The sequence below is a fragment of the Stenella coeruleoalba genome, assembly GCF_951394435.1.
Source record: "Stenella coeruleoalba genome assembly, chromosome: 19".
Lineage (NCBI taxonomy): Eukaryota > Metazoa > Chordata > Mammalia > Artiodactyla > Delphinidae > Stenella > Stenella coeruleoalba.
This window is the reverse complement of record NC_137165.1, coordinates 10571280-10594981: the sequence shown is the minus strand read 5'-3', so window position 1 is coordinate 10594981 and position 23702 is coordinate 10571280. Positions and strand designations below refer to the sequence as shown.

The following is a 23702-nucleotide window of genomic DNA, read 5'->3' as shown; positions in this document are numbered from 1 at the left end:
CGATTGGCATCTGAAGTGGAGGATGGTCTTGTGGGACTGAACCCTTAATCTGTGCAATCTGATGCTATCTCCAGGTAGTGTCAGAATTGAGTTGAATTGCAGGACACTGACCTGGTGATGAAAAGTGCTTGGTGGTATGGGGAAACACCGTCCCCTTCCCAACATCAGAACTGAGTGCAGAATGTCTTAAATAGTATTTCCTTATAATTCTTTTTACTTCTGTAAGGGTGGTAGTGTGTCCACTCTTTACTTTCTATTAATACCATCCCAAACCCTGTCACTGCAGCAGCAGGATGAGAAAAGTCTATTTGGGAGTATACAGTGGGGAGCAGGCATGATAATGACGGAGAATAAATAAATGCAAGGGAAAGCTTGGGAATTGGCATCTAGGGAGACTGCTGTGTTTTTTAAAAATATTTTATTTATTTGGTCTTGGTTGCCACACATGGAATCTTCGTTGTGGCATGTGAACTCTTAGTTGTAGCATGTGGGATCTAGTTCCCTGAGCAGGGACTGAACCCAGGCCCCCTGCACTGGGAGCACAGAGTCTTAGCCACTGGACCACCAGGGAAGTCCCGGGAAATTGAAGGTTTGATATTACAAAATCATAGGATCTAATGTAGAGGGAAGTAGGAAATTGGATAAGACTGATGCTGGATGGGAGATGAGGCAATGAAGCAGAGTGGGTAACCAAGTATTTGTCATCCTGATTTATTTCTGAAGTTTTGAGGGAGGAATTTAATTATTAGAGGACAATGGGGCCAAGTATACTAATTTATTCCTGCAGAGACACTACTAGGACAAATAGTCACAGTATTAATATCCAACAAGTATTAAGCACTTACTCAACATGTAATGGACTCGAGTTCTAAATACTGTGGATTTCACCCTTCTATCCAAGTCAGGTCCATATTTTAACCGTATCCAAACAAACCATATTATTGCATATATAATGAGGCCAAGCAGATCTCAGCTGTTGTTTCCTTAATAAGCAGCCTAGGGGGCTTCCCTGGTGGCTCACTGGTTAAGAATCCGCCTGCCAATGCAGGGGACACGAGTTCGAGCCCTGCTCCAGGAGGATCCCACATGCCGCAGAGCAACGAAGCCCGTGCACCACAACTACTGAGCCCGCATGCCACAACTACTGAAGTCCACGCGCCTAGAGCCCGTGCTCCGCAACAAGAGAAGCCACCGCAATGAGAATCCCGTGCACCGCAACAAAGAGTAGCCCCCGCTCGCCGCAACTAGAGAAAGCTGGCGTGCAGCAATGAAGACCCAATGCAGCCAAAAATAAATAAATTAAATAAATAAAATTAAAAAAATAAATAAGCAGCCTACATCCTTATGAATACCTTAATTTCTAATTTCACTAGGTATGTTAGTTTCCTGCAGCTACTGTAACAAACTTAGTGACTTAAAACAGCCGCAATGTATTCTCTCACAGTTTTGGAAGCCAGAAATTTAAGAGAAGGGGGTCAGCAGGGCCACACTCCCTCTGGAGGCTCTAGGGAAGAACCTGTTCTTTGCCTCTTCCAGCTTACGGTGGCTCTTGGCATTCCTTGACTTGTGGCTGCATCACTCCAATCTCCCTCTGTGGTCACAAGGCCTCCTCCTTGTCTGTCTCAAATCTCCCTCTATAAAGTCACCTGTCATTGGATTTAGGGCCCAGCCAGATAAATCAGGATGACTTATCTCCAGATCCTTAACATAATTTTACCTGCAAAACCATTTTTCCAAATAAGGGACAATCACAGATTCTAGGAATCAGGACATGGACATACCTTTTGGGGGATCACCATTCAACCCACTACACTAGGAGATTTTAAATAAGCTCCAAATGCAAAAATAAAAAATAAAAATAAATGATCATTTGGGTAAAAAGTCATACTGAAGGACGCATACCATGACATTATATACAGCAGAAAATCACAAATCAATGCTTTAAAAACATATATATTTAATGTACAGGATTGGAAAAAAGGACTCTTTGATAATAAACATATTCCAGGTAAACACAGGCTTCCTAAACTGATGAATATTTAATTGCAAATATTAACACCCTAAGTTACACTTCTATATAAAGGAGAAACTCCAAATCCTGTTCTTTAGGAAGACATGGAAGGCAAGTAATACCTTAAGAGCAACTATTGCTATCTCTCCCCTTTCCTTGGGTGATCTAACATTTTACATGGATTAGTTACAAAAGGAAATATTAGATTCCATTGAATTTAAGCACAAGACACGGCTAAAATTTATCACTGAGAGTACTAAATATTTGATGCTTATGAGTGTGAATAAATAATTAAATATTAGGTACAAGGCAGATTCCAAAACTAACTGAAGCATGAAAAAAAAAGGTATAAATACCTAATAGTCAGTTAATATAAATTTTGCTATTGGATATGTTCCAGGCTTCCTTTTCTATGTCAGTGAAATCTGCTTCCTTTTTGTCCAATGTCTTCCACTGCTGGGCTCCAAGACAGTAAACTCTTTAACCTCACCAAGGCTTTGGTCAAGGAAAGGATTTATTTTAGAAACAAAATAACTTCTTTCTTCTTTCTAAAGGTCATAGCTGTTTCTTCTGCTACTTGCTTCCTTCAACGAGTTATTAAAGTCCCCGTGTGAGAAAAGTTACTGGGCAAGAACAAGCAGTCTGTGTTGGCTGTCCCACAGTGCAGTGGCTGGTTAATAAAGAAGATGTCCGGGCTTCCCTGGTGGCGCAGTGGTTGAGAGTCTGCCTGCCGATGCAGGGGACACAGGTTCGTGCCCTGGTCTGGGAACATCCCACATGCCGTGGAGCGGCTGGGCCCGCGAGCCATGTCCGCTGAGCCTGCGCGTCCGGAGCCTGTGCTCCGCAACGGGAGAGGCCACAGCTGTGAGAGGCCCACGTACCACACAAAAAAATAACAATAATAATAAAAAAAAAAGATGTCCACTTAACCTTTTTCTCATTTGGTCTCATCCAAAGAGTAAGGCAAAAGGATCAAGGTTACAGAGGACTGATGACCCAGGTACAACTTTTACAAATATCTTTAAATGGCCAGGGAAAGCTTTACTTCTTCAGTCATGCCCCCAAATGAGTCGTTATTGAACCAAGAATCCCTTGCCACCCATTAGAGGCTGCTAAGCACAGATGCTTCAAAGATTAGTTCAAGGTAGTGCATAGATGCTTCAGGAGAGTGGACCAAAAAAGAGGAGGCCGTGGAATACAGGAAAGAGTGAACAAAGAAGACGCCCCCAAAGTACACAGTTCACTGGGATCAGAATGGTCATTGATATAAACCCCTTATCATTCCACCTTCTGACAAACTCCTTTTATTATTTAGACATTAAGATATTTTGTCTTTTGCCTTCCTTTTCCACATTGTCTCTAATATTGTGTAGTTTTCTGGAGTTCTGAACCAGGAACAGCAAGCTCTCCCTAAAATCACTAGTCCCGTGGTCTCTGCCAACATTTTCAAGCTCATCAAACAAAGACAATGTCTGTTTGAGTTTGGCCTGAACAATTTTTTGCTCTTCTAATTCTGCAAGAAGGGCCTGCTTAGTGCATAATTCAGTCTTATACTTCTCCTGTAACTGTTCAATTTCTTTTTGGAGAAGCTGGAATTCTTCCTCACTATAAGGATGAGTCTCCTGAGGTTTATCTTCCGGAAGCAAGACGTTTGGGGGAATACGCAAGATCAACTGTAAAAACAGCTGCTCCATTTTGCCAAAAAGGTTATCAAAACGTCCTTTCATGAAGCAAAGAAACTTTTCCGTGCACTTACGAATCTGGACCGGGCTAATCGCACAGTCTGGGATGCCATCCAGCTTCTTCAGAATAACCTGTTCAACAGCCTGCATCACTTCAAATAGGTAGTCTTGAAATGCAATGTAGATCCTAAGCATGCAAGTTTGCGGTGTGAAGCCAAAGAACTGGGCCTCATAGGTCATCGGATCAACAGACATCTTGGCTTATTTTGCTTTGTTTATTTTGAATGTGAAAAATCTGCAAATGTAATAAGAAAAAATTTCATTTCTGTTCAAAAAAATCATCTGATGAAAGTAACAAATGACATTACAGATAGCAAACAAAAACAAAACAAAGAAGCAGACAAAAAAATATGAAGTTTATGTTCCTTGATACCTGATGCTACTTCCAGCCTCACTCATCCGCAGCAGGATACAAACGCCGCCTCACTGAGGCTCTTTCCATCAGCCTGTAACCTCCCTCTTCCTCCTCATTGTCCATTTCCCTCACCTCTCAGTTACTGAGGCTTCTGGCCTATGGATCAGCCTTCGGAATCCTATCATCCCAGACAACTTTCAAGTTTACATGGATGATCTTACCAATGCCCTAGACACTCAGTTTCTTGAGTTTCGATGATCTTCGTCTCCACTCTTTTAGCCACATGGCGATTGATATTTGTAACTTCTTTCCCCAGCTGCTCCTACTTTTTGACCACAACCTCATATGCTGGTCTTCCAACGCTCATTCTCATATTCATATTATACCTTAATCGTCAAGACTTTCAGCCTTCTGATCTTCTTTTTCTAGCTCTCAGTCTCTCCCACCTCACTTCTTCCTCTCTCCATTTTAAGCTCCATGATCCATCACTTCAACGGCTCCCTTGCCAAGGTCCTCAACTCCCCTGTCCTTCCAACCTTGCCATCTGAAAAATATCCCATTAGAAGCTGAGCAAGCCTGATGTTTTCTCAAGGGTCTGGGAGACATTCCTTTCAAATGTAAACATCTAGGAAAATTGCACTCCTATCTCCCTGTCACTGTGGGTGTTTAACCTAGGGACCTTTTTCTGAGCTGTAACCATATACTTGTCATAGAAATAAAAGTATTGATAGTTTCATTATTCCTGCAAAGTAATTAGCTAAAAAAATGGCTACCTCAATTACCAGGTGAATTTAGGATGAACCTTATGAAATAATTTGCAGCAAGTGGTGCAGTCAAATCTTTCTATGGGACAAGATGCTGTTAACCTTGAGAACTTATGTAATGGCTAAAAATAGAATGGTTGTAAAGGTTTAGCTGTATAAAATAGGGTAGAATTTCTTTCTGTCTTTGTCATCTCATTCACAGATTACCTATAATGCATTGTAATCCAGATATGCTTATTCAGTAATAAAACTGCTTTCTCTTCTATATCTTGTGGAGAGGATTCTGTGGATTAACAGGATTTTAATTTCAACACTACCCTATGCCTTCAGGATCAATTTCAAACTCTTTCTCATGGCTTACAAGGACCTTCATCATCTGACCTTTACTAACCACCCTGTCCTCCTTTTTAAGGACCTCACATATGCATAATTGAAGTGATAATACTTCCTATTTCATAGCACTCTAATATTTGGTCCATGCTAGGTCCTCTCTTATTTATTTTCTTTCATCGCCCATAGGAACCTACTCCAGTGTTTTAATGTATGCCTTTTCAGTTCATCTTTAATTTTAATTCATCTTTAACAGGTTTTAGACATACAGTTGACCTTTGAACAACATGGGTTTGAACTGCCCAGGTCCAGTTATACGTGGATATTTTTCAGTAGTAAATACTAAAGTACTACATAACCCACAGTTGCTTGAAACTGTGAATGTAGAACTGCATATATGGAGAGCCAACTCTAAATTACACAAGGATTTTTGACTGCTGGGTGGATTGGCACCCCTAATCCCCACGTTGTTCAAGGGTCAACTGTATAGTCTTGAAAAATACAGTTTTCTTTATGTGTGGTTTGCTTTACATTATGTTTGCAATCACTTCATGTTATTACACTTCATTGTTATTTTACTTCATTGGTTCTTTTTTTATTTTTGGTTGCACTGGGTCTTCATTGCTGCGTGCGCGGCTTTCTCTAGTTGCAGCAAGCAGGGCCTACTCTTCGTTGACGTGCACGGGTTTCTCACTGAAATGGCTTCTCTTGTTGTGGAGCTCGGGCTCTAGGCGCGTGGGCTTCAGTAGTTGTGGCTCACAGGCTCTAGAGCGCAGGCTCAGTAGTTGTGGCGCACGGGCTTAGCTGCTCTGCGGCATGTGGGATCTTCCTGCACCAGGGATTGAACCTGTGTCCCTTGCATTGGCAAGTGGATTCTTAACCACTGCGCCTCCAGGGAAGCCCCACTTCATTGGTTCTAACCAAAGTATTCCATTAATTTTACCATATGCGTATACTGTACTTCATGTGTCCACTGTCCATAGTTGCTGGGCCACAGAGTTTACCCATACATAATTTCACTAAATACCACTAAAATGTTCTCCAGAACACTAGGGGTGGGAGTACAGCTAGGCTGGTTTACCCTCCCGTTTGCAGTATATGAGAATTTCTTTCTCATGTCTTTGCCTTCACTTGATATTACTCAAAATTCTTATTTTTGCCAATCTTGTAAAATTGTTTTACAGTGTTGCTTTTTGAAAACCAAAACCATCTAACCCCCACACAGGCTGGACACAGAGGACTGCAACTATCGACAGTCTCCTTGCCTCCCCAAACAGCTTACTGTTTACATTAGCATGACTCTACTATTCTAGGAGACCTGAGTAATATTTTCATTGTCCAAACGGCTTGACTATTCATTATGAGCCCCCGGAAAGACTGATCAACTCTGAAATGCTAAGCAGCAACAATCTGTACAGCAAGATTCTCTGAAACCCTTGCCTCAGCTGTTTCTCCCAATGCTGGACTGCTTTTCATGAGCTCTACCCAATCCTAATCAAGCCTCCAAATTGAAAAATCCACCTTAAACCAAATTTGCGATTCTCAAAAAACTCCAATCTTGCCTGTCATCCCTACAAGACATTGCCAAAGCTCTGTCAAGGTGTTTTGCTTACCAGGGTAGGCAAAACACTCAGCACTGTTTTATCAATAGGCTGTGAGGGTGATGTTTGGGGTGCAGGTAAAAGTATTTTAATGTGCGCTTCTCCAACTGCCAGTAAAGTTGAGCACCACCTGAAACGTATTAACTCTTAAGGTTTCTCCTTCTGTAAATTACCCATTCATATCCTTTTTAAAAACCACTCTCTCCAGCCTTTTACTTAATTCCTTCCTTATATACTACCAGACGAGGCCACTCCCTGTTCCAACAACCTTTAGTGCTTCCTTATAACCCACCGAATAAAGTATAATATTCTTAACTTTGCCTGCCATGATCTGACTACTCTTTGTTCCAACCAAACCAAGCTATGGCCTTTCCCTGTGATGTCTTTCCCTCAAGAGAAGATGCCTGGCCAAATATCTTCCAAGGGTCAGTTTAAATACACTTCCCTGCGGACCCACCCCCTCCTCTGAATTCCCATCAGGACCTCTCTTCGGGCACTGGCCAACTCCTACTTTAGGATATTATTATCACGGGCCTATCTTCTCCGCAAGCCTTAGATTTCCTGAGGGCAGGATGAGTACGGTTTCAATAGATATTTACAGGTGAAACGCGGGAGGTGCCCAGGACACCTCAGCGAGTAGAGCAGCGGGAGCTCCAGAAACCACGGAGTAGGAACCACTTCCGGCCTGAGCACTGGCTCCCGGCAGGCCCCGCGCCCCCGCTGCATGCCGGAACCTTAAGAGTGGAGGTTCGCGGCCCACCGGAGACTTTGCTCCATCGGGCCGCTCCAGCGCCCGGCGATGAGGCCTCAGCCAGTGCCACCCCTTCTCCCTCCTCTTCAGAGAAAATACAGCCCCGTGGCACTTACCCAAGCGACCATGAGAGTGACGAATTCGACCAAACACTGGCTTCCCGCCACCTTCTTTAAACCACCGCCGGCTGCCAGATATAGGCAGCACCGCTAACTCCCTCAATTTCCGACCGCTAGCTGCCTTAGAACGAGGGCAAGATGCTACCGCGCTCCTGATTGGCTGGCTGTCCGGGGGCAACCTATATTGCTGACGGAAAGGGGGCGAGCGGGAAAGCTAGCTGTGGCTTGCGGGGATTGGCGGAAGGAAGCGGTACTCACCCTCTTTCCCGCGACGTAGGTGGGTGGAGAAGCGAGGCTGGGCCGCCGCGGAGACACAACTCGTGATTGGCGGGTGTGCTTTCATTCGGGCTCTAGCGATTGGTGGCTGACCAACTGAGCAGCGCTGATTGGGCAGCAGCGTAAAGGGGCGGGCCCCGCCCTGATCCCGCCCCGCCTCTGGGACAGACTGGCGGAAGGGGAAGTGGGGGGGGCCGGCGGCGGCGGGGAAAATGGCGTACCAGAGCCTCCGGTTGGAGTACCTGCAGATCCCACCGGTCAGCCGCGCCTACACCACCGCCTGCGTCCTCACCACCGCCGCTGTGGTGAGCAGCTGCAGCGCCAGCTTCTCATTATCCGTGCTGGATATAACCGGGTCCTCGGGAAACTGGGGTTTGGGCCTCCGGGAAGCTCAGAGGGGTTGGTCTCAAGGGTGGGTGGAGGCGTACAGGGTTCACTTTGGGGTTCGGAGTGGCCCCGTGAGTGCTTACCCGGTGACCCTAGAAGGGAGTGCTGCTCCAAGAGGGCTGGGGGATCAGGACTGAGGGTCAGTTTTTGAGAAATAAAGGCAAGATCTGTACCAAGTCAGGGCTTAGGTGGGAGCCGCCCACCCAGGAAACGTGTCTGAGAACTCCTGCGGTGGCCAGATGATAATGTGGTGACTAGTGGAAGGAGGGTCCGCTTACTGGAGAAACGTAGATATTGAGGATAGAAAGCTGGAAGTTGTCGAGCGGAAAAGTCTTGAAATACAGAGAGTCTGTAATAGAGGTTGGCTGGAAGCACCCAGCCCTCACGGTGGCAGGGTATTGAGTCTTGGTTCTTTTGAGTGAATTCTGTTGCTTCACACAGTTGTTTCAGGTGGTGCCCATGTGTTGGACAGATTCGTAGCAGCTGCTCTTACTTGCCCTGTATCTAAGATATCACCACCTGCCTTCCATACCTTCACATTACCCTTAACTATTGAAACATCAAACAGACTTTTACTTTGTGTTAGGTATTGGGGAATACAAAGAATTGTATCAATTCTACACAGTTCTTTACCGTCCTTTTCCTCCAGCCTAAGAAGAAAGCCTTAAATGATTCAGTCTAAGTGACTGAGAGTGGGAAATTGCTGGCCCTATTAATCTTTTGTTGTAAATGATGATATTTTGTTTCTTGATTGACTTGCTTGAAGAAATTCTTTTTCTATTTCAGCAGTTGGAATTGATCACACCTTTTCAGTTGTACTTCAATCCCGAATTAATCTTTAAACACTTTCAAGTAAGTGGTCCATCACAACCGCCATTAATGCCTCAGTATTTAAACTTGTTTTTCTTACATTTTAGTAGCTAATCCTGTCATATACTGTCTCAAAGAATTCAGTGGGAATACTTGATTATAAGGCTTATGGAGGTGGGGGGGCGGGGTACAAAGCAGTGATTCTTGCAGTCTGGAACTTTTAAGAGACTCTCAAGCTCCTCATCATGTACCAAATCAGAATCGCCAAGTGTAGGAATTAAGAATCTGTATTTTATTTTTAAAGTTCCCTGCATGGTTTTGATTTGATGTGTCCAGTTCCTGTATTTAGGAATCACTGGTTCAAAGTTAATGTTACAGATTGAGAGGAGACTGATCAGCTGGCTGTCCAGGGAGAGTCTCACAGGATGCCCTTATTTTGTGCACTCACCACCATGTACCACACCTGCCACCTTGGTGTCACTGCTATGGTCCTGTTCAGAAACTCAGTTCAGTTAGTGTTCTGATCCATCTTCCAGGGATCACATCATCCTAACAGAACTCCAGAAGACTGACATCGAAGACAACATGGCAGTGTATTAGATTACAGTGAGAGATGGTCCTTTCCAGTAATTTGAGTGCTAAAAGAGAGATGTGTTTTCCTGTTCTAGAATGATCATATAGGCTATAGTTGGAGTAAGAGAGAGACCCCAAAACCAGTAATTCTGTTTCTACACCTGCTGTTGCCTCTGTCCCAAATGTGTTTCATTCACTGTATACCCACTGAACTCCAGCTTGTCTTTCAAGATGCAGCTTTTGTGTAGCCTTCTCAGATTCATCCTCCCTTGTGTCCTTAGGGTATCTATAAATACTTTTTTTATATCTCTCATCTCATACTTGCACTTATTTATATGCTTGTCTCCTCACTAGGTTGAGGACTCTAAAATCCTGGATGCAGTTAGTATGTAGTAAACAATCCTGAATTGTTTCAACTTTAATAGTTACAAATTCTTGGGGCTTCCCTGGTGGCGCAGTGGTTGAGAGTCCGCCTGCCGATGCAGGGGACACGGGTTCGTGCCCCGGTCCAGGAAGATCCCACATGCCGCGGAGCGGCTGGGCCCGTGAGCCATGGCCGCTGAGCCTGCGCGTCCGGAGCCTGTGCTCCGCAACGGGAGAGGCCACAACAGTGAGAGGCCCGTGTACCGCAAAAAAAAAAAAAGTTACCAATTCTTAAGAATTAAATGATGCATAAAGCAGACCTGTGGGCCCTTATAACTGCATTCTTCCTCCTCTACTCACATGGCCTTTGCTGGGAGCTATAGCTCCATCCAAACAAACGAGATTTGATTTTGCCTGGGGTTAAACTCTTGTTTTTTTGTTTTTTGGGGGGGGGTTTTTTGGCCAGCCATATGGCATGCGGGATCTTAGTTCCCCAACTAGGGAATCAAACCCGCATCCTCTACAGTAGAAGCATGGAGTCTTAACCACTGGACCACCAAGGAAGCCCCTGAGGTTAAACTCTTGACACCAGTATCTGCAGTTGGAATTAGGATTTCTCCGTTTGAGTTCAGTCTCCCTATACAAGCTGTGTGTCCTTGGGCAGGCCATTTTAAAATCATCCAGGTCTCTTACTTTCCTCATATGTGAAATGGGGATGGTAGTGCTAACCTGCTCATCTCACAGGATAATTAAGATCATATGAGAGAACAGAATATTTTAAAACACTTTAAATGTTAAGTGTTCTGTCATTGTGAGTAGTTGTTTTTATTGCAGGTGTGGATGGTTTGGGTGGGTAAGAGTATATCAGGGTTTGAAAATGAGCGTCTGTGTATCTACCAATTAGACTCTAATTGTTAAAGTATTAGGTCTTTACTTACAGGGAGTTGGCTCTTTGTTCAGACTAGAACTTGAGTATTTGCTTTAGAATTACTCTTCACTCTGGATGTTTCTGACAACTGATATAGAAACATTTCTTAGCAATTGATATTAGATCCAGCAATTTTCCTTTCATATCTTGAGACTATTCATTAGATTGTGATACTACATATATGAAAGCACTATTCTGCAAATTAACCTAGTCTTTCCATCAAACTTTTCCCATAATTTGCCTGACCATATAGTATGGGTTTAAAAAAAAAAAAAGAATCACAATTTCAAGTTTTCTGTCCTACTATCCTTAGAAATTTCCTGGGGCAAGTGACATCTTTCACTGAAGCAGCACAAAAATTCAGTGTCAGATTGTGTGCCTCACTTTTGAGTTCAGACATAGTATCACCTATTCATGGCCTTCCAACCCTTGTAGTCATAGGATATCTCCTTCGTCTTAATATAAAAATGTTTTCTGGTATATTTTACTTAATCTGTCTTTCTCTTGATTTTTTTCTTTTAACAGATATGGAGGCTAATCACCAATTTCTTATTTTTTGGGCCAGTTGGATTCAATTTTTTATTTAACATGATTTTTCTGTATCCTTTACGAAGTGGGGTTAGCATAAAAACTTTAGGTTTACTTAGGAAATACAATATTGTTTGAAACTATTAATCCTGTTATTTTTGTTACCATCTTAGCTGTAACTTCTGGCTACTGGTTCAGTGATACACAGAATAGTTGGTCAGTTAGTAATGTTTTGAGGGTGTTTATAGGTCATTTTATTCAAATGGGAGGTATTTAACCGTAAAATGTTTACATTTCTGCCCATAAGCCACTTACAGATCTGATCAAAGGAGAGCAGAAGTGATTTAATTGAGGTGTACTTACAAAATAACACTGGCGGGCCCCAAGTGATAAAGCACAACCTGGGAGTGGGTTCATGGGGGATGGAGAACTTGAGATCTCCTTGGATCTTGGTTGCTGGTTCCACTGGTTGGAAAGACAGCGCCGTGTCTCCTGGGCTCGCCATATTCCAGTTTGTTGAAAGAGAGGAAGAGTTGTGCTCTGATCAGATGGTAATTGGGGCCATTGAGCAGGGCATTTCTCCTGCACCCCGACCCTCTGGATTAAGAGGGGAGTTACAGCTCAGCTCATCTGCAGTAGACAAAGGGCCTTTTAGGGGTGACAGGATTCCTGCCCTAGGATGGATTCCTGTGTCTTCTGTATGGTGTATCATTCTGGTAAGTTTCTAATAATTAAATTTTTTCATTGTAATGCCTCCTTATTGACTGAGGTATAGCAATGCGTAACTTCCTGGCCTGAAAAAGCAGATTTTTACATGAAGCTTCTTGACGGGGATTTCCTCCAAATTAGGTTGTGAAAAAGCAAGGATGGTGTAGATTATGCTGTGGCTGAACACGGGAAAGACAGGACAAATTTGAAAAGGTGTAGTCGGTGACGGGAAGCATGTTTATGTGGCGTCTGGCTTAGTTCCCCAGTCAGGAACAGTTTTTGTAAAACATGGAGCCGGTCTTCTCTTCACCTTGCCTAAAATGCCTGGTAAAAGAGACGCAGCCATACTACCACTCATAAATATTCTTACAGGAACAAAGGCTGACTTCTTACACATAAAGTGGAGTCCAAGTGTACTTAAGTGGTACATTAAATTTTACTTTCTTGGGCTTCCCTGGTGGCACAGTGGTTGAGAGTCCGCCTGCCGATGCAGGGGACACGGGTTCGTGCCCCGGTCCGGGAGGATCCCACATGCCGCGGAGCGGCTGGGCCCGTGAGCCATGGCCGCTGAGCCTGCGCGTCCGGAGCCTGTGCTCCGCAATGGGAGAGGCCACAACAGTGAGAGGCCCGTGTACCGCAAAAAAAAATTTTTAAAAAAAGAAATTTACTTTCTTCATATTTGTGTGCTTAACATTTTCTTAACTTGGAACTTAAGATATCGTTACTGTCGAATGCTAGAAGAAGGCTCTTTCCGAGGTCGGACAGCAGACTTTGTATTTATGTTCCTTTTTGGTGGATTCTTAATGACTGTATCCTTCGACAAATAGAACAAATACAGGAAAATACTAAAGAACTCCCTCTCTCTTCCTAAAGCTTTTCATCTGTCTCCCAAAATTCACTAGATACTCGGAATGAACAGATAAAAGTAGACCCCCCACATATTAGCTTCAGGCTCCTATTTATTTTACAGCGTACTTTATGTGGCAGCTTTTCTAAGCCTAGAGGTTGGACAGGATGCTTTTCTACTGTGAGCAAGTCAGAGGAACTGTTAACCCAGGTGGGTTACTATTAAGTATCTTAGATGTATTCTTGTTGGTGGGTGTACTTTACTTTTAAGCTAAGTTGGTAAGACGTTTATTTGGTCAACATCAAAACTTTTTTTTAAATTTTTATTGGAGTATAGTTGCTTTACAATGTTGTGTTAGTTTCTGCTCTACAGCAAAGTGAATCAGCTATACGTATGCATATAGCCCCTCTTTTTTGGATTTCCTTCCCATTTTTTAGGTCACCACAGAGCATTGAGTAGAGTTCCCTGTGCTATACAGTAGTTTCTTATTAGTTAAATAAATTACTTTTTTGAAAAAAGAATTGTCAACTGAGTACCAGACTTGAATGTAGCCCTGTCTGACAAGATGGTTTTGCTCCAGCTGGCTTGATTCACGTTTGTAAAGGTCCTCATGGTGATCACTGACCAAGGAATTAACACATACTCCAAAGAGGCAAGAACTTCATGAAAGCAGAATGTTAATTTGAATTAGCAACACTTCAGATGATGTCGCCTAAGCAGGTTTTTGCCTGATGGCTCTGGGTAATTATTTTCAGGCTTTTTTTTTTTTTCCTAAAGATGTAACTACTGCTCGCCTTTCCTAATTCAAATGTATGTTAGAACACAATCCTTAGTTCCCTTGCCCAGTCTTCCCTATTATACTTAATGTTGCTGTTTTCCTTAATGCCAACCGCTAGCTTTTCGGTTTGTTTGTGAGCTTAGTTTTCTTGGGCCAGGCCTTTACAATAATGCTTGTCTACGTGTGGAGCCGAAGGAACCCGTATGTCCGCATGAACTTCTTCGGCCTTCTCAATTTCCAGGCCCCCTTTCTACCCTGGGTGCTCATGGGCTTTTCCTTGTTGTTGGGGAACTCAATCATTGTGGACCTCTTGGGTAAGATTCTTAGCACTACTTTTTCTATTATTTTACTTGCAAACTTATTTTGTCACTATTTTTCATGTTAATCCTGCCTGGCCTTCATATACAGCTCTTACAGGATTATCTGATAGTTATATGCTCAAAGACTACAATATTAGTTTTCAAGATGTTAATAAGTATATTGACATTTCTTCCTAAAGAGAAGAAATTTTTGTTGGTAGAGCCTCCTGCCATCAAATTTCTAATCCTCTCCCTCATCCTTTATTTCTGGTTGACTCTAGGTATTGCAGTTGGACACATATATTTTTTCTTGGAAGATGTATTTCCCAATCAACCTGGTGGAATAAGAATTTTGAAAACACCATCTATTCTGTGAGTATTTAACACCAGGTTACATGTTCCTTGCAGGTAAACCGGGGCTCCCAGCACACATCGTTCAGGCCAGTAAATATTTGGAGATTGAGCAATCGGGCTGCCGTTGAGGAGCAATTGGATTGGGTAGGAACAGACCATGCCAGAGTTGTGGCAGGAGGCTCAAGGTGTCCTGAGGGTGATGTGGTAATTGCTGTCCCAGCTGACCACCAGCACCTCCTGTCCCAGGGAGGAGCCTGTTGGTTTCATGAAGGATGCTGTCTGAGTTTAGAGAGGTGAAGTAGCGAAATGGGCAAAACTGACTAGAGGGAGGTTTCTAAAGGTGGAATGTCTGGTCTTCCAAACAGGTGATAGAGATAAGCAGTGAAGTAGAGTGGAAATAGCTTTGGGCTGGAAACCAGATACAGGCTGTTTGTTCTGCCAACCAGCCATGTGATTTTAAGCAAGTCCCTTCTGCTTTTTCACATGTCAGTTTCCTGAGGGTAGAGCTTTGATTTATAGGACCTCCTTCTATGCCAGAATTTTGTGTCCTTGGGACGTACTGCATTAAAAAGGGTTCACTTGAGGAATAAAATGTGAGTTTTTATTATTAAATGTTGACTGTAGAATAAGCAAAATCAAGAAAGTAAAGTCTTCCATAATCCCACCATTTAGATATAACAGTGGCTACCACTGTTAACTTTTTAATGTGTATTCATGAGCCTTTTACTGTCTGTGTACTCTTTAAACAATGCTGTTTCATAAGCTTCTTTCTAATGTAATATATCATAATCATTTTTCCATCATAAATGTCCGACAGAATTGTAACAGCTGCATGATACCCCCGATATGAATGGAGCACGATTTACGAGTCTCTTAGCAATGGACACTGACATCCTTCTTGCTCTTCCTTCCATGATTGGAGTGGTGAACATTCCTGTAGCTACACATCCATATAGCATGTGTAGCAGCACATCCTTTGCGCACATCCATGATTATTTTCAAAGGATAAATTCCTACAAGTAGAATAGCTGTTCAGTTTCTTGCCAAACCGCCATGCAGAATGGATATTCAGGTTTACATTTCCACCAGCAACGTATGTGTCCATTTCCCCACATCTTCATCAAATGTGGGAGAGCCCCATGACCCCCTTTAATGTGCACTTTCTGTAAACAAGGACAGTCTTTTACATAGTCAAAATCTGGAAATAAACATTAATTCTCAGACCCAATTCCACTTTTGGCAGTTGTCCTCAGAATATAGCAGAAGAATGCAGTTCAGATTCAGGTGTTTCGCTTCGTTACCATGTCTCTTTAGTCCCTTTCAGTGTGGAGCAGCTCCTCAGCTTTACCTTGTCTTTCGTGGCATTGATGTTTTTGAAGATTATAACCCCATTTTGTAGAATGTCTCTCAATTTGGGTTTGTCTGATGTTCCCTCACATTTAGGTTCAGGTTTTGCATCTGTGGCAGGAATATCAGAGAAGTGATACTGCGTTCTTCTGATTGCAGCCTATTGGCACAGGATTTCAATTGGTTGAATTTGCCAAAGTGGTAGTAATCACTTTGATTACTTGATTAAGGTATCTGCAGGGCTTTTCCATTGCCAAAGTTACTTTTTTTCCCCTTTGTAATTAAGTGTTTTGTGGGGAGGTACTTTGAGACTACGTAAACATCCTTTTTCATATCGAATTTCAATTCATTTATATCTGCAAGAATCCATGGTTTCATGTTTTATTCATGAATTATAATCCCTTATTGTTGTTTATTTTGATGCTTATATTGTCCCAGATTTGGCCAAGGGGAGCCTCCTTAAACTGGCTTTGAAGTACTATTCAATGTGCTCCCATCTTTTTTTTTTTTTTTTAAACCAATTTATTACTTTCTGGCCTAGCAAGATATCCCAGGCTCATCTTGTGCTCTTCTTGACCCAGTTGTAGAATCAGCTATTTCTTTAAGGAGGCCTAGTTCCTTTTTAGTAGAGAATGGTATTTAGAGACCAAGGTCTGGGCGGCAGATGTGCTTATTGCTTTTGGAGTATTACTACTCCCAAGCCCTCTCAGTGAACAGAGCAAGGGAATTATATACATATGCGTATGAGTGTATATACATGTATGTTTTCAGATCTGTGTGTTTTTTAAACATGGGTTTATGCGGATACTCGCAGTTCTGGTACAACTCCACGTGATTCATTCATTTTTTTTTCCTTTCTATATTTTTCCTCCAATATTTTATTATGAAAATTTCCAAACTTACAGAAAAGTGGAAAAAATTATACAGTCACATTTACCTACCACATAGATTCTACAATTAACAGTTTACTATTCTTGCTTTTTGTACATCTATCTACCTCTCCATCCATCTTTCCATTCCAGTATACTTAATTCTCTAAATATTTTAGAATCTCTATCACTAACTAGAATTCTTTTTTTAAATTTATTTATTTATTTGGTTGCACCAGGTCTTAGTTGCAGCAGGCGGGCTCCTTAGTTGTGGCATGCGAACTCTTAGTTGCAGCATGCATGTGGGATCTAGTTCCCTGACCAAGGATCAAACCCGGGCTGCTTGCTTTGGGAGTGCGGAGTCTTAACCACTGTGCCACCAGGGAAGTCCCTAACTAGAGTTCTTTGTTTATATACAACAAAATACACACATCGCAAGGGTTTCGACTAATGGGTTTTCATAAACGCACATACCTATGTAACCCAAATTCCTATCAAGAGAAAATTACCATTACCCAGAAAGTTCTCTCAAGCCCCTTTCCTGTCAACCCTGCCCCCTTCCCCCAAGAAACAATCACTATGCTGATTTTGTCGCTCCACAGATTAGTTTTGCATGTTCTACAGCTTCATGAGTGGAATCATATAGTATGTATGTACTCCTTTGTATAAGGGCTCTTTCATTCAACATAATGTTTTTGAAACTCACATTGTTTTTCTTGTAACAGTAATTTGTTCCCTTTTTTGCTGAGTAGTATTCTATTTTATGACAATCCACCCCTTTCCATATTTCCCCATTCTCACTGACAGTGAGAAACCCAATTCCTGTTATCATTAATGTTTTTACTTATTTAATTAATACCCCCATATGTAGCCAGTCTCTCGTCACTGTGTCCCCCTGTTCCATATGGATGCCTTGCTCACCCTGCTCTGCCTCAGACTCCCTATGTCAGGCTGCCCTCTTATGGGGGTGCCCTCCTTACCCTACTCAGGCTCTTGACACCCTGCAGCAGGCCAGCTCCATGTGTGCATGCCCCAGTTGGGCTCTTGACTCCCTATGCAAGGCTGCTCCCCTAACCCCCATCCTGCTCTGGGCCACCATGGCTCCACCCCTCCCCACCCCCATCCTCCCCGCATGGACACCTGCTTTGTTCTGCCCTACCTAATGTTTGGGAAGTAGATGGTGGGGGGCTCAGTTTTTAACATGCTTTCCTTTAATTCTTGTGAGAGCAAACATTTTCATGTTTTTTAACCATTTGGATTTCCTTTTTGAATTGCTTGTTCAGCTCTTTATTTTTCTTTTAGTGCCTGTTTATTGTTAATTTGTAAGAATTAAAGGAGCTCATATTGAAATATAGACGCTTTTTCTGACCCCAGTATAAAACAAGAGTTTTCAGATAATCTCATTTCATCAGCTGTGGGCAAGTACAATTAAAAACATGAATGCAAATAGAGGATGCTTCTTTAATGGTTAATTCTTTAAGGAAATTTTGAATGACCATATAGTAGTATTTTAAAAGTCTTTTGGACATTTGCTATCCCTTCTTATGCTCCGTGTGATTTTTCTTGGAATAACTTGTTAGGTTTTTTTTAAAGTTTAATTACAATAAAGTATACATAAAATTTGTCATCTTATACATTTTGAGTGTACTGTTCAGTCGCATTAAGTACATTCACGTTGTGCTTCTATCAACACCTTCCATCTATAGAACTCTTCATATTACAAAAGTGAAACTCTGTGTCCATTAAACATTAACTCCCCACTCCTTCTTTCCCCCGAGTCCTTGACAACCACCATTCTGCTTTCTATCTCCATGAATTTGACCACTCTAGGTATCTCATATAATTGGAAACGTACAGTACTTGTCCTTTTCTGACTGGCTGATTTCACTTAGCACAGCGTCTTCGAGGTTCATGCATGTTGTAGCCTGTGTCAGAATTTCCTTTCTTTTTAAGACTGAATGATATTCCATTGTATGTATATACCATTTTGTTTGCCTATTCATCTATCAGTGGATGTTGGGTGATACCTTGGTTGTGGGGAGACATTCATGATAGATTTAGGGAAAGGTTACAAAACAGAAGTAATGTCTAACTTTTGTAAAATTACATATATAAAAGTTCTGGAGGAATATTGAAAGTGTCAATACCTCTGGTGATTTAGGATGTTTTGCTCGTATATATTTCCTGTTTTCGCTACAATTACATGTACTGCTTTTGTAGTAAAAATTAGTAAAGGAGGTAAAAGTTAATGTAAATGCGAAATAATTATGAATCCCTTCAAAATATGGTAACTGTTTCACTGGTAGGCAGACGTACTGCTTGTCCATTGGTGGAAACCCCATGGGATCTTTTTGATCTTGGAGTAGTATCGAGGACCTAAGATGACTCTGGGACTAAATTATATCCGTTGGCTGTCTTTTAGGAAGGCTATTTTTGATACACCAGATGAAGATCCAAATTACAATCCACTACCTGAAGAGCGGCCAGGAGGCTTTGCCTGGGGTGAGGGCCAGCGCCTCGGTGGCTAAAGTGGCAGTGCCAATAACGAGACCCAGCTGGGAAGGACTCAGTGACATACCCATTGGGATTCTTTTATCCTTTGTGTTGCAAAAGTATGGACACTTTTGACAGCTTGACAAGATTTTGACTCCAGAAGCACTTTATGAAATGACACACTGATTAATCCAGAAGACATTTCCAGCAGTTTGCCAGTGGTTCCTCACTACACTGGTACTGAAAGTGTAATCTCTTGGAGCCAAACAACTGGAGAAACAAATACCCTGCTGCCTCTAAGGAGCAAGTACCTGAGTACTTGAGTTCTGTGGTGACGGGCAGAGTTCTTCCTCTTCCTCCTCCTCTTTGATAGACGAGGCCATGGTGTAAATGGAAGTTTCAGAGAGGACAAAATAAAACTGAATTCCATCTCGCTCTCTCTCTCTCACTGAATTAAAGCTTCTGTGTGTGATCTTTTAAATTATCACCATGTCTTCTAGCTCTCCTGCATAGGTCTGCACTCAGAGCAGTTTACGTGCCCGCTCGTCCTGTGTCTTCACGGCTTTCGACTGGATTTCATTTCAAGATTGGAAATACATGGCTGAGACACCGTGGCTGTGTACACAACTTACTAACCCAGAATGCCAGCTCCAGTGGGAAGATTTGTTTCTGTTGTCCAGATAGTTTGTTCTCCGTTTGGGTTTTACAAAACTTCAAGTTGTCAGACAGCGTGGTGGAGAAAAAGGGTAGGGTGGATCAAGTAGCAGCAGGAGCTCTGTTGTAGAGAGTCAGGTAGGCGCGAAGCTAATGTACCGTCTCGTTTATTTACTCTGCATTTCTCTGCTCGGAAATATCCAGGGAAAGGCAGGTCGTGGCCACATTTTTAGAAAACAACAGAAAGATCTTCTTTACACCTGGGAGACAGGTTAGAATGTTGACTCTAACTTGAGATGAGCGGGTACCAGTTAGGCAGGGATACATTTCTCCTGGGTCTTTGGCTGGTGAACATTTATCATTTGCTTCATGAAAAGCCAAGAAGCTTTCAGAGACAAGTACCTGGTTTACCTTCCCAACCAGGTAGAAAGCAGACAGGTCCACAGAAGTTGGCACTTAAAGCCAGTGGTTCAATAAGTACTTAGCCAAGATGTTCACTTCCTGGGGGCTCAGCAGGTTGACTATCACACTGCCTAAGTAATTCAGAGAACCGGGAGAAATAGAATGAATACCCCCAGGAAAGAGATTAATTCAAATCATTCTAACAAATGGCATGTAGGCCCGGGAACATTTCCCAGATATTGCCAGCTTGGCTAAGTGGTTGCTTTCTAGAGTGTGAGATGTCCCTCAGAAGGATGAATATGAGGTTTAGATTAAACTTGATAAACATCTTAAATGGGAATTTGCAGATCATTTGCGAAGTGAAAAGTATTTTAATATCTTTAAATGGAATATACATAAGTAATGGAATTTAATATAAGTACTTTACACGCTGCTAGTCAGTAACTTTGATTGTTGCAATTTTATGGAACGTGGGTTAATGGGACTGCTTTTTTTCCTAAGTGGCTTTAAAAAAAATCTTTAAATGCCAATCTTAGAATGTGTAGTCCTTATGGGATTCTTAAATTTTGTCTTGTCTTTGTTCAAGAAAGCTTTTAATTAGAAGGTTGGTTTTGTTTTGTTTTTCATTGTTTTGGGGCTAGAAATAGGTTTCTCTAGTTAAATTTGTTCTCCCTTAGTTAACTGTGGTTAACTAAGGTTAACTAATATCTGTGGTGAAATTTTAATTCTAAAATCTGTTCACTGAGTGTTCATTTAAGTAGGGAATGTCTAAACATACTGATGACTGGGTAAAACAGGAAACATTTTGAGTTTATGGCCTAAACGCAGTCAGTTACGGGATTTTGGTCTCTCCGATTTTATGAGATGAAAATTCCTAGTGGCAGGATGCCATGCTGTGCTACTACATTGTGTCCTATGCAGTTGGCATTCCAAGCACTGACCTCTTAATTTGAGTGGCCAGTCCCACTACCACCATCCCTGGCCTGGTGTTGTACATCCGGATACTTTGGCTCACCTGGACGTAAGGAAAAGTCCTCACTTCTTCCCCAGTTTACCTCTCAATCTTGGTTCTTCCAGAACACACTTCTTTTTCTTAATGCAAGTCAACTGAAAAGCGAGATTTGATACATGGAATCTTGTGACCAATTTTCCTGACATACATAGAATTTAAAAGATTCCTGAATTCCACCAGTAATGCTGAAAAGCACACCTAAGGCATAGCTTTTTTGTTGTAGAAATACAGTATATGTTCATTAAAAAAAAAAAAAGGACATGCAAATTGCATCTCCATAGGAGATAACACTTGATACATTTTGCTGTTTTTTTCCACTATGGATTTCTCTTTGTTTCTCTCTTCCACTTGTTCTTTCTCTGTGTCACTGTTGTATGTCCTAGTATCTTTCATACCTCTTGTGTAGTCTCTAAGCAGAGACCACCCAAGTCCTGGATTCTTGGTAACGAAACCCTCACTCTGTCTGTGGGGCCTATGAAATTAGGAAATATTGGCGCTATTGGCTTGTTGGGTAAAGGGCTTCCTAGAATTGCCATCTGTCCTTCACAGCCTGCATTTTATATTGTGGCTGTGTTTTCCTTTGACAGGTAACTCTGTGTTGCGAGTCATGATACTGCCGTTGTTTTCAATGTTCTGTAGGCTGTCCCCTAAGCTACTTATATATTTTACACGTTTGCATTAAATTTGTTGAACTTTGTATAATCAAGTCACTTCTCTGCTCAGAAATGCACAGTAACTTCTTAGTAAGCCCCCATATCAAATGCATACGTTCTGTCTTCCTCTGAACGTTACTCCCACTTCTACCTAACAGGGACCTCAACTTAATTCTCTTCAGTTCTTCAAAGCCTTGCCCCATTCCTGGCTCCTCAAGATACCTTGACTCTAGGGCCTATTTCATTGCCTGTGTTCTTTGAATCCCTATGACACTTTGAGTCTGTACAACATACTCTTACATCAAATTTCTGTATTGTTCTTAGCTGGTACATGTAAATGAGTCTTGTCTCCTTCATGAGAATGTAAAAGCTCCTTAAGAGCAGGAACCATGTCTTAAATTTTTGTATCCACCACAGTGCCTAGCATAGTGCTTGGCACATGGGTGCTGAATAAATACTTTGTTTATTGATCAGCAAACTATTATCTGGTATTTTTAATTATAGAGGGATTAATGTATGTGCATGCAAGCTTGTACCTAGTTGCTGAAGCTTATGACTGTCTCAAAGTGGGATGGAGCAAAACAACATGATCAACGGCAGGGGTTTGGTGGTCCGAGCAGCCAGCCAACAACGATGACCACCAGCTGGTATGGTCATGGTAAGAACAGATAGCTAAACCCATGGGCCCTTGCAGAGCAGTTAAGAATGAGATGTGTCTGACAATTCACCTTTTAGAAGAAGAGCCCAGATATTTCTTGAATAGCTGTTAGCTTATGACCATCTGCATATGAAAGCCACTTAACCACAAGAGGGGACAGCAGATTTCAGACTACTAATATGAGGGATTGGGGGGAGGGGGCAATGTGTAACACTGCTTAATGCCAATACAGGATTTTATTTTTCAACTGTTTGTTCCACTTAGCTTTGAAGCTGCGGAATCGTTGGGTCATTAGGCTAGAGATTATGAATGAATTACCTATGCATGTGGTTACTTTTGCCTGCACCATGGTTTTTGTGGGGGTTTTTGTTTTTTGAGCCAGTGTTTTAAATTGACAGATTTCACATGAAAATCTTCATTTGGGGCTCTTCTTGAAAAAGCAAAAAACCGGAAGATCTGGCAATACCAGGCCTGCGTGGCACCTGCTGCCGAGAGATAACTAGTGGCTGTTTCTAGAGACGGCACTTGCTCTATCAAGAGATTCTTTCACTCATTTATATTACCTACCTGGTACTCTTGTAATCATTTGGAGCCTATGTCCCCTCCAATAGGTTACTCTGGAAAGCACACGGGGAAGAAGGACTGAGGTCTGTCTTTTACATACTCAGAATCCGTAATTTGAGAGCTAACATATTGCTATGGTCTGAATGTCTGTGTCCCCCTAAAATTCATGCTGAAATCCCAATGCCTGATGTGATGGTATTTAGGAAGTGACGCCTTTGGGAAGTGCTTAAGTCATGAAGTGGAAGCCTCATGAATGGGATTAATCCTTATAAAATAGCTCCAGAGAGATTCCTAACCCCTTCCATCACGTGAGGACGCAGCAAGAAGGCAGCAGCTATGAACCAGGAAGAGGGCCCTCGCCAGAAAGTAACCATGCTGGCACCTCCAGAACTGTAAGCAATAACTTTCTGTTGTTGATAAGCCACTCAGTCTGTGGTATCATAGCAGCCTGAAAAGACTAAAACAGTTGTTTCCATTTAATTTTGGGTTGACTTTCTAAATTAATACTTAGAAGGAAGTAAAATTT

General features: G+C 42.1%; 2 protein-coding genes across 8 annotated transcripts in view; one reads left to right on the top strand and one right to left on the bottom strand.

The window, feature by feature from the left end:
* The window catches only part of MIS12 (MIS12 kinetochore complex component), a 231109-nt gene extending 223077 nt beyond the window's left edge, over positions 1 to 8032 (bottom strand). For 4 of the 6 annotated variants that reach the window (XR_013825058.1, XR_013825059.1, XR_013825060.1 and 1 more), the window contains exon 1: positions 7671 to 8032. Coding sequence is in view for 2 of the 6 variants with exons in the window: in XM_079904803.1 (XP_079760929.1) it covers positions 3319 to 3948 (630 nt within the window). In the remaining 4 variants the exon portion in view is untranslated. Of the gene's footprint in view, positions 1 to 1951; positions 3989 to 7670 lie in introns of those variants that run through there. The other 2 variants (XM_079904803.1, XM_079904804.1) reach the window with 2 other exon arrangements.
* Positions 8033 to 8141: 109 nt separating this feature from the next.
* DERL2 (derlin 2) lies at positions 8142 to 22421 on the top strand. 2 transcript variants are annotated; one of them, XM_079903937.1, is made up of 7 exons: positions 8142 to 8254; positions 9123 to 9188; positions 11536 to 11609; positions 12962 to 13055; positions 13990 to 14185; positions 14452 to 14542; positions 19163 to 22421. In XM_079903937.1, the coding sequence occupies exons 1-7, from the start codon at positions 8162 to 8164 to the stop codon at positions 19266 to 19268; spliced, it is 720 nt and encodes a 239-aa protein (XP_079760063.1). In that variant the 5' UTR covers positions 8142 to 8161; the 3' UTR covers positions 19269 to 22421. The 2 variants fall into 2 exon arrangements, with proteins under 2 accessions (XP_079760063.1, XP_079760064.1); XM_079903938.1 differs by lacking the exon at positions 13990 to 14185 and adding an exon at positions 13217 to 13303.
* Positions 22422 to 23702: the final 1281 nt, after the last annotated feature.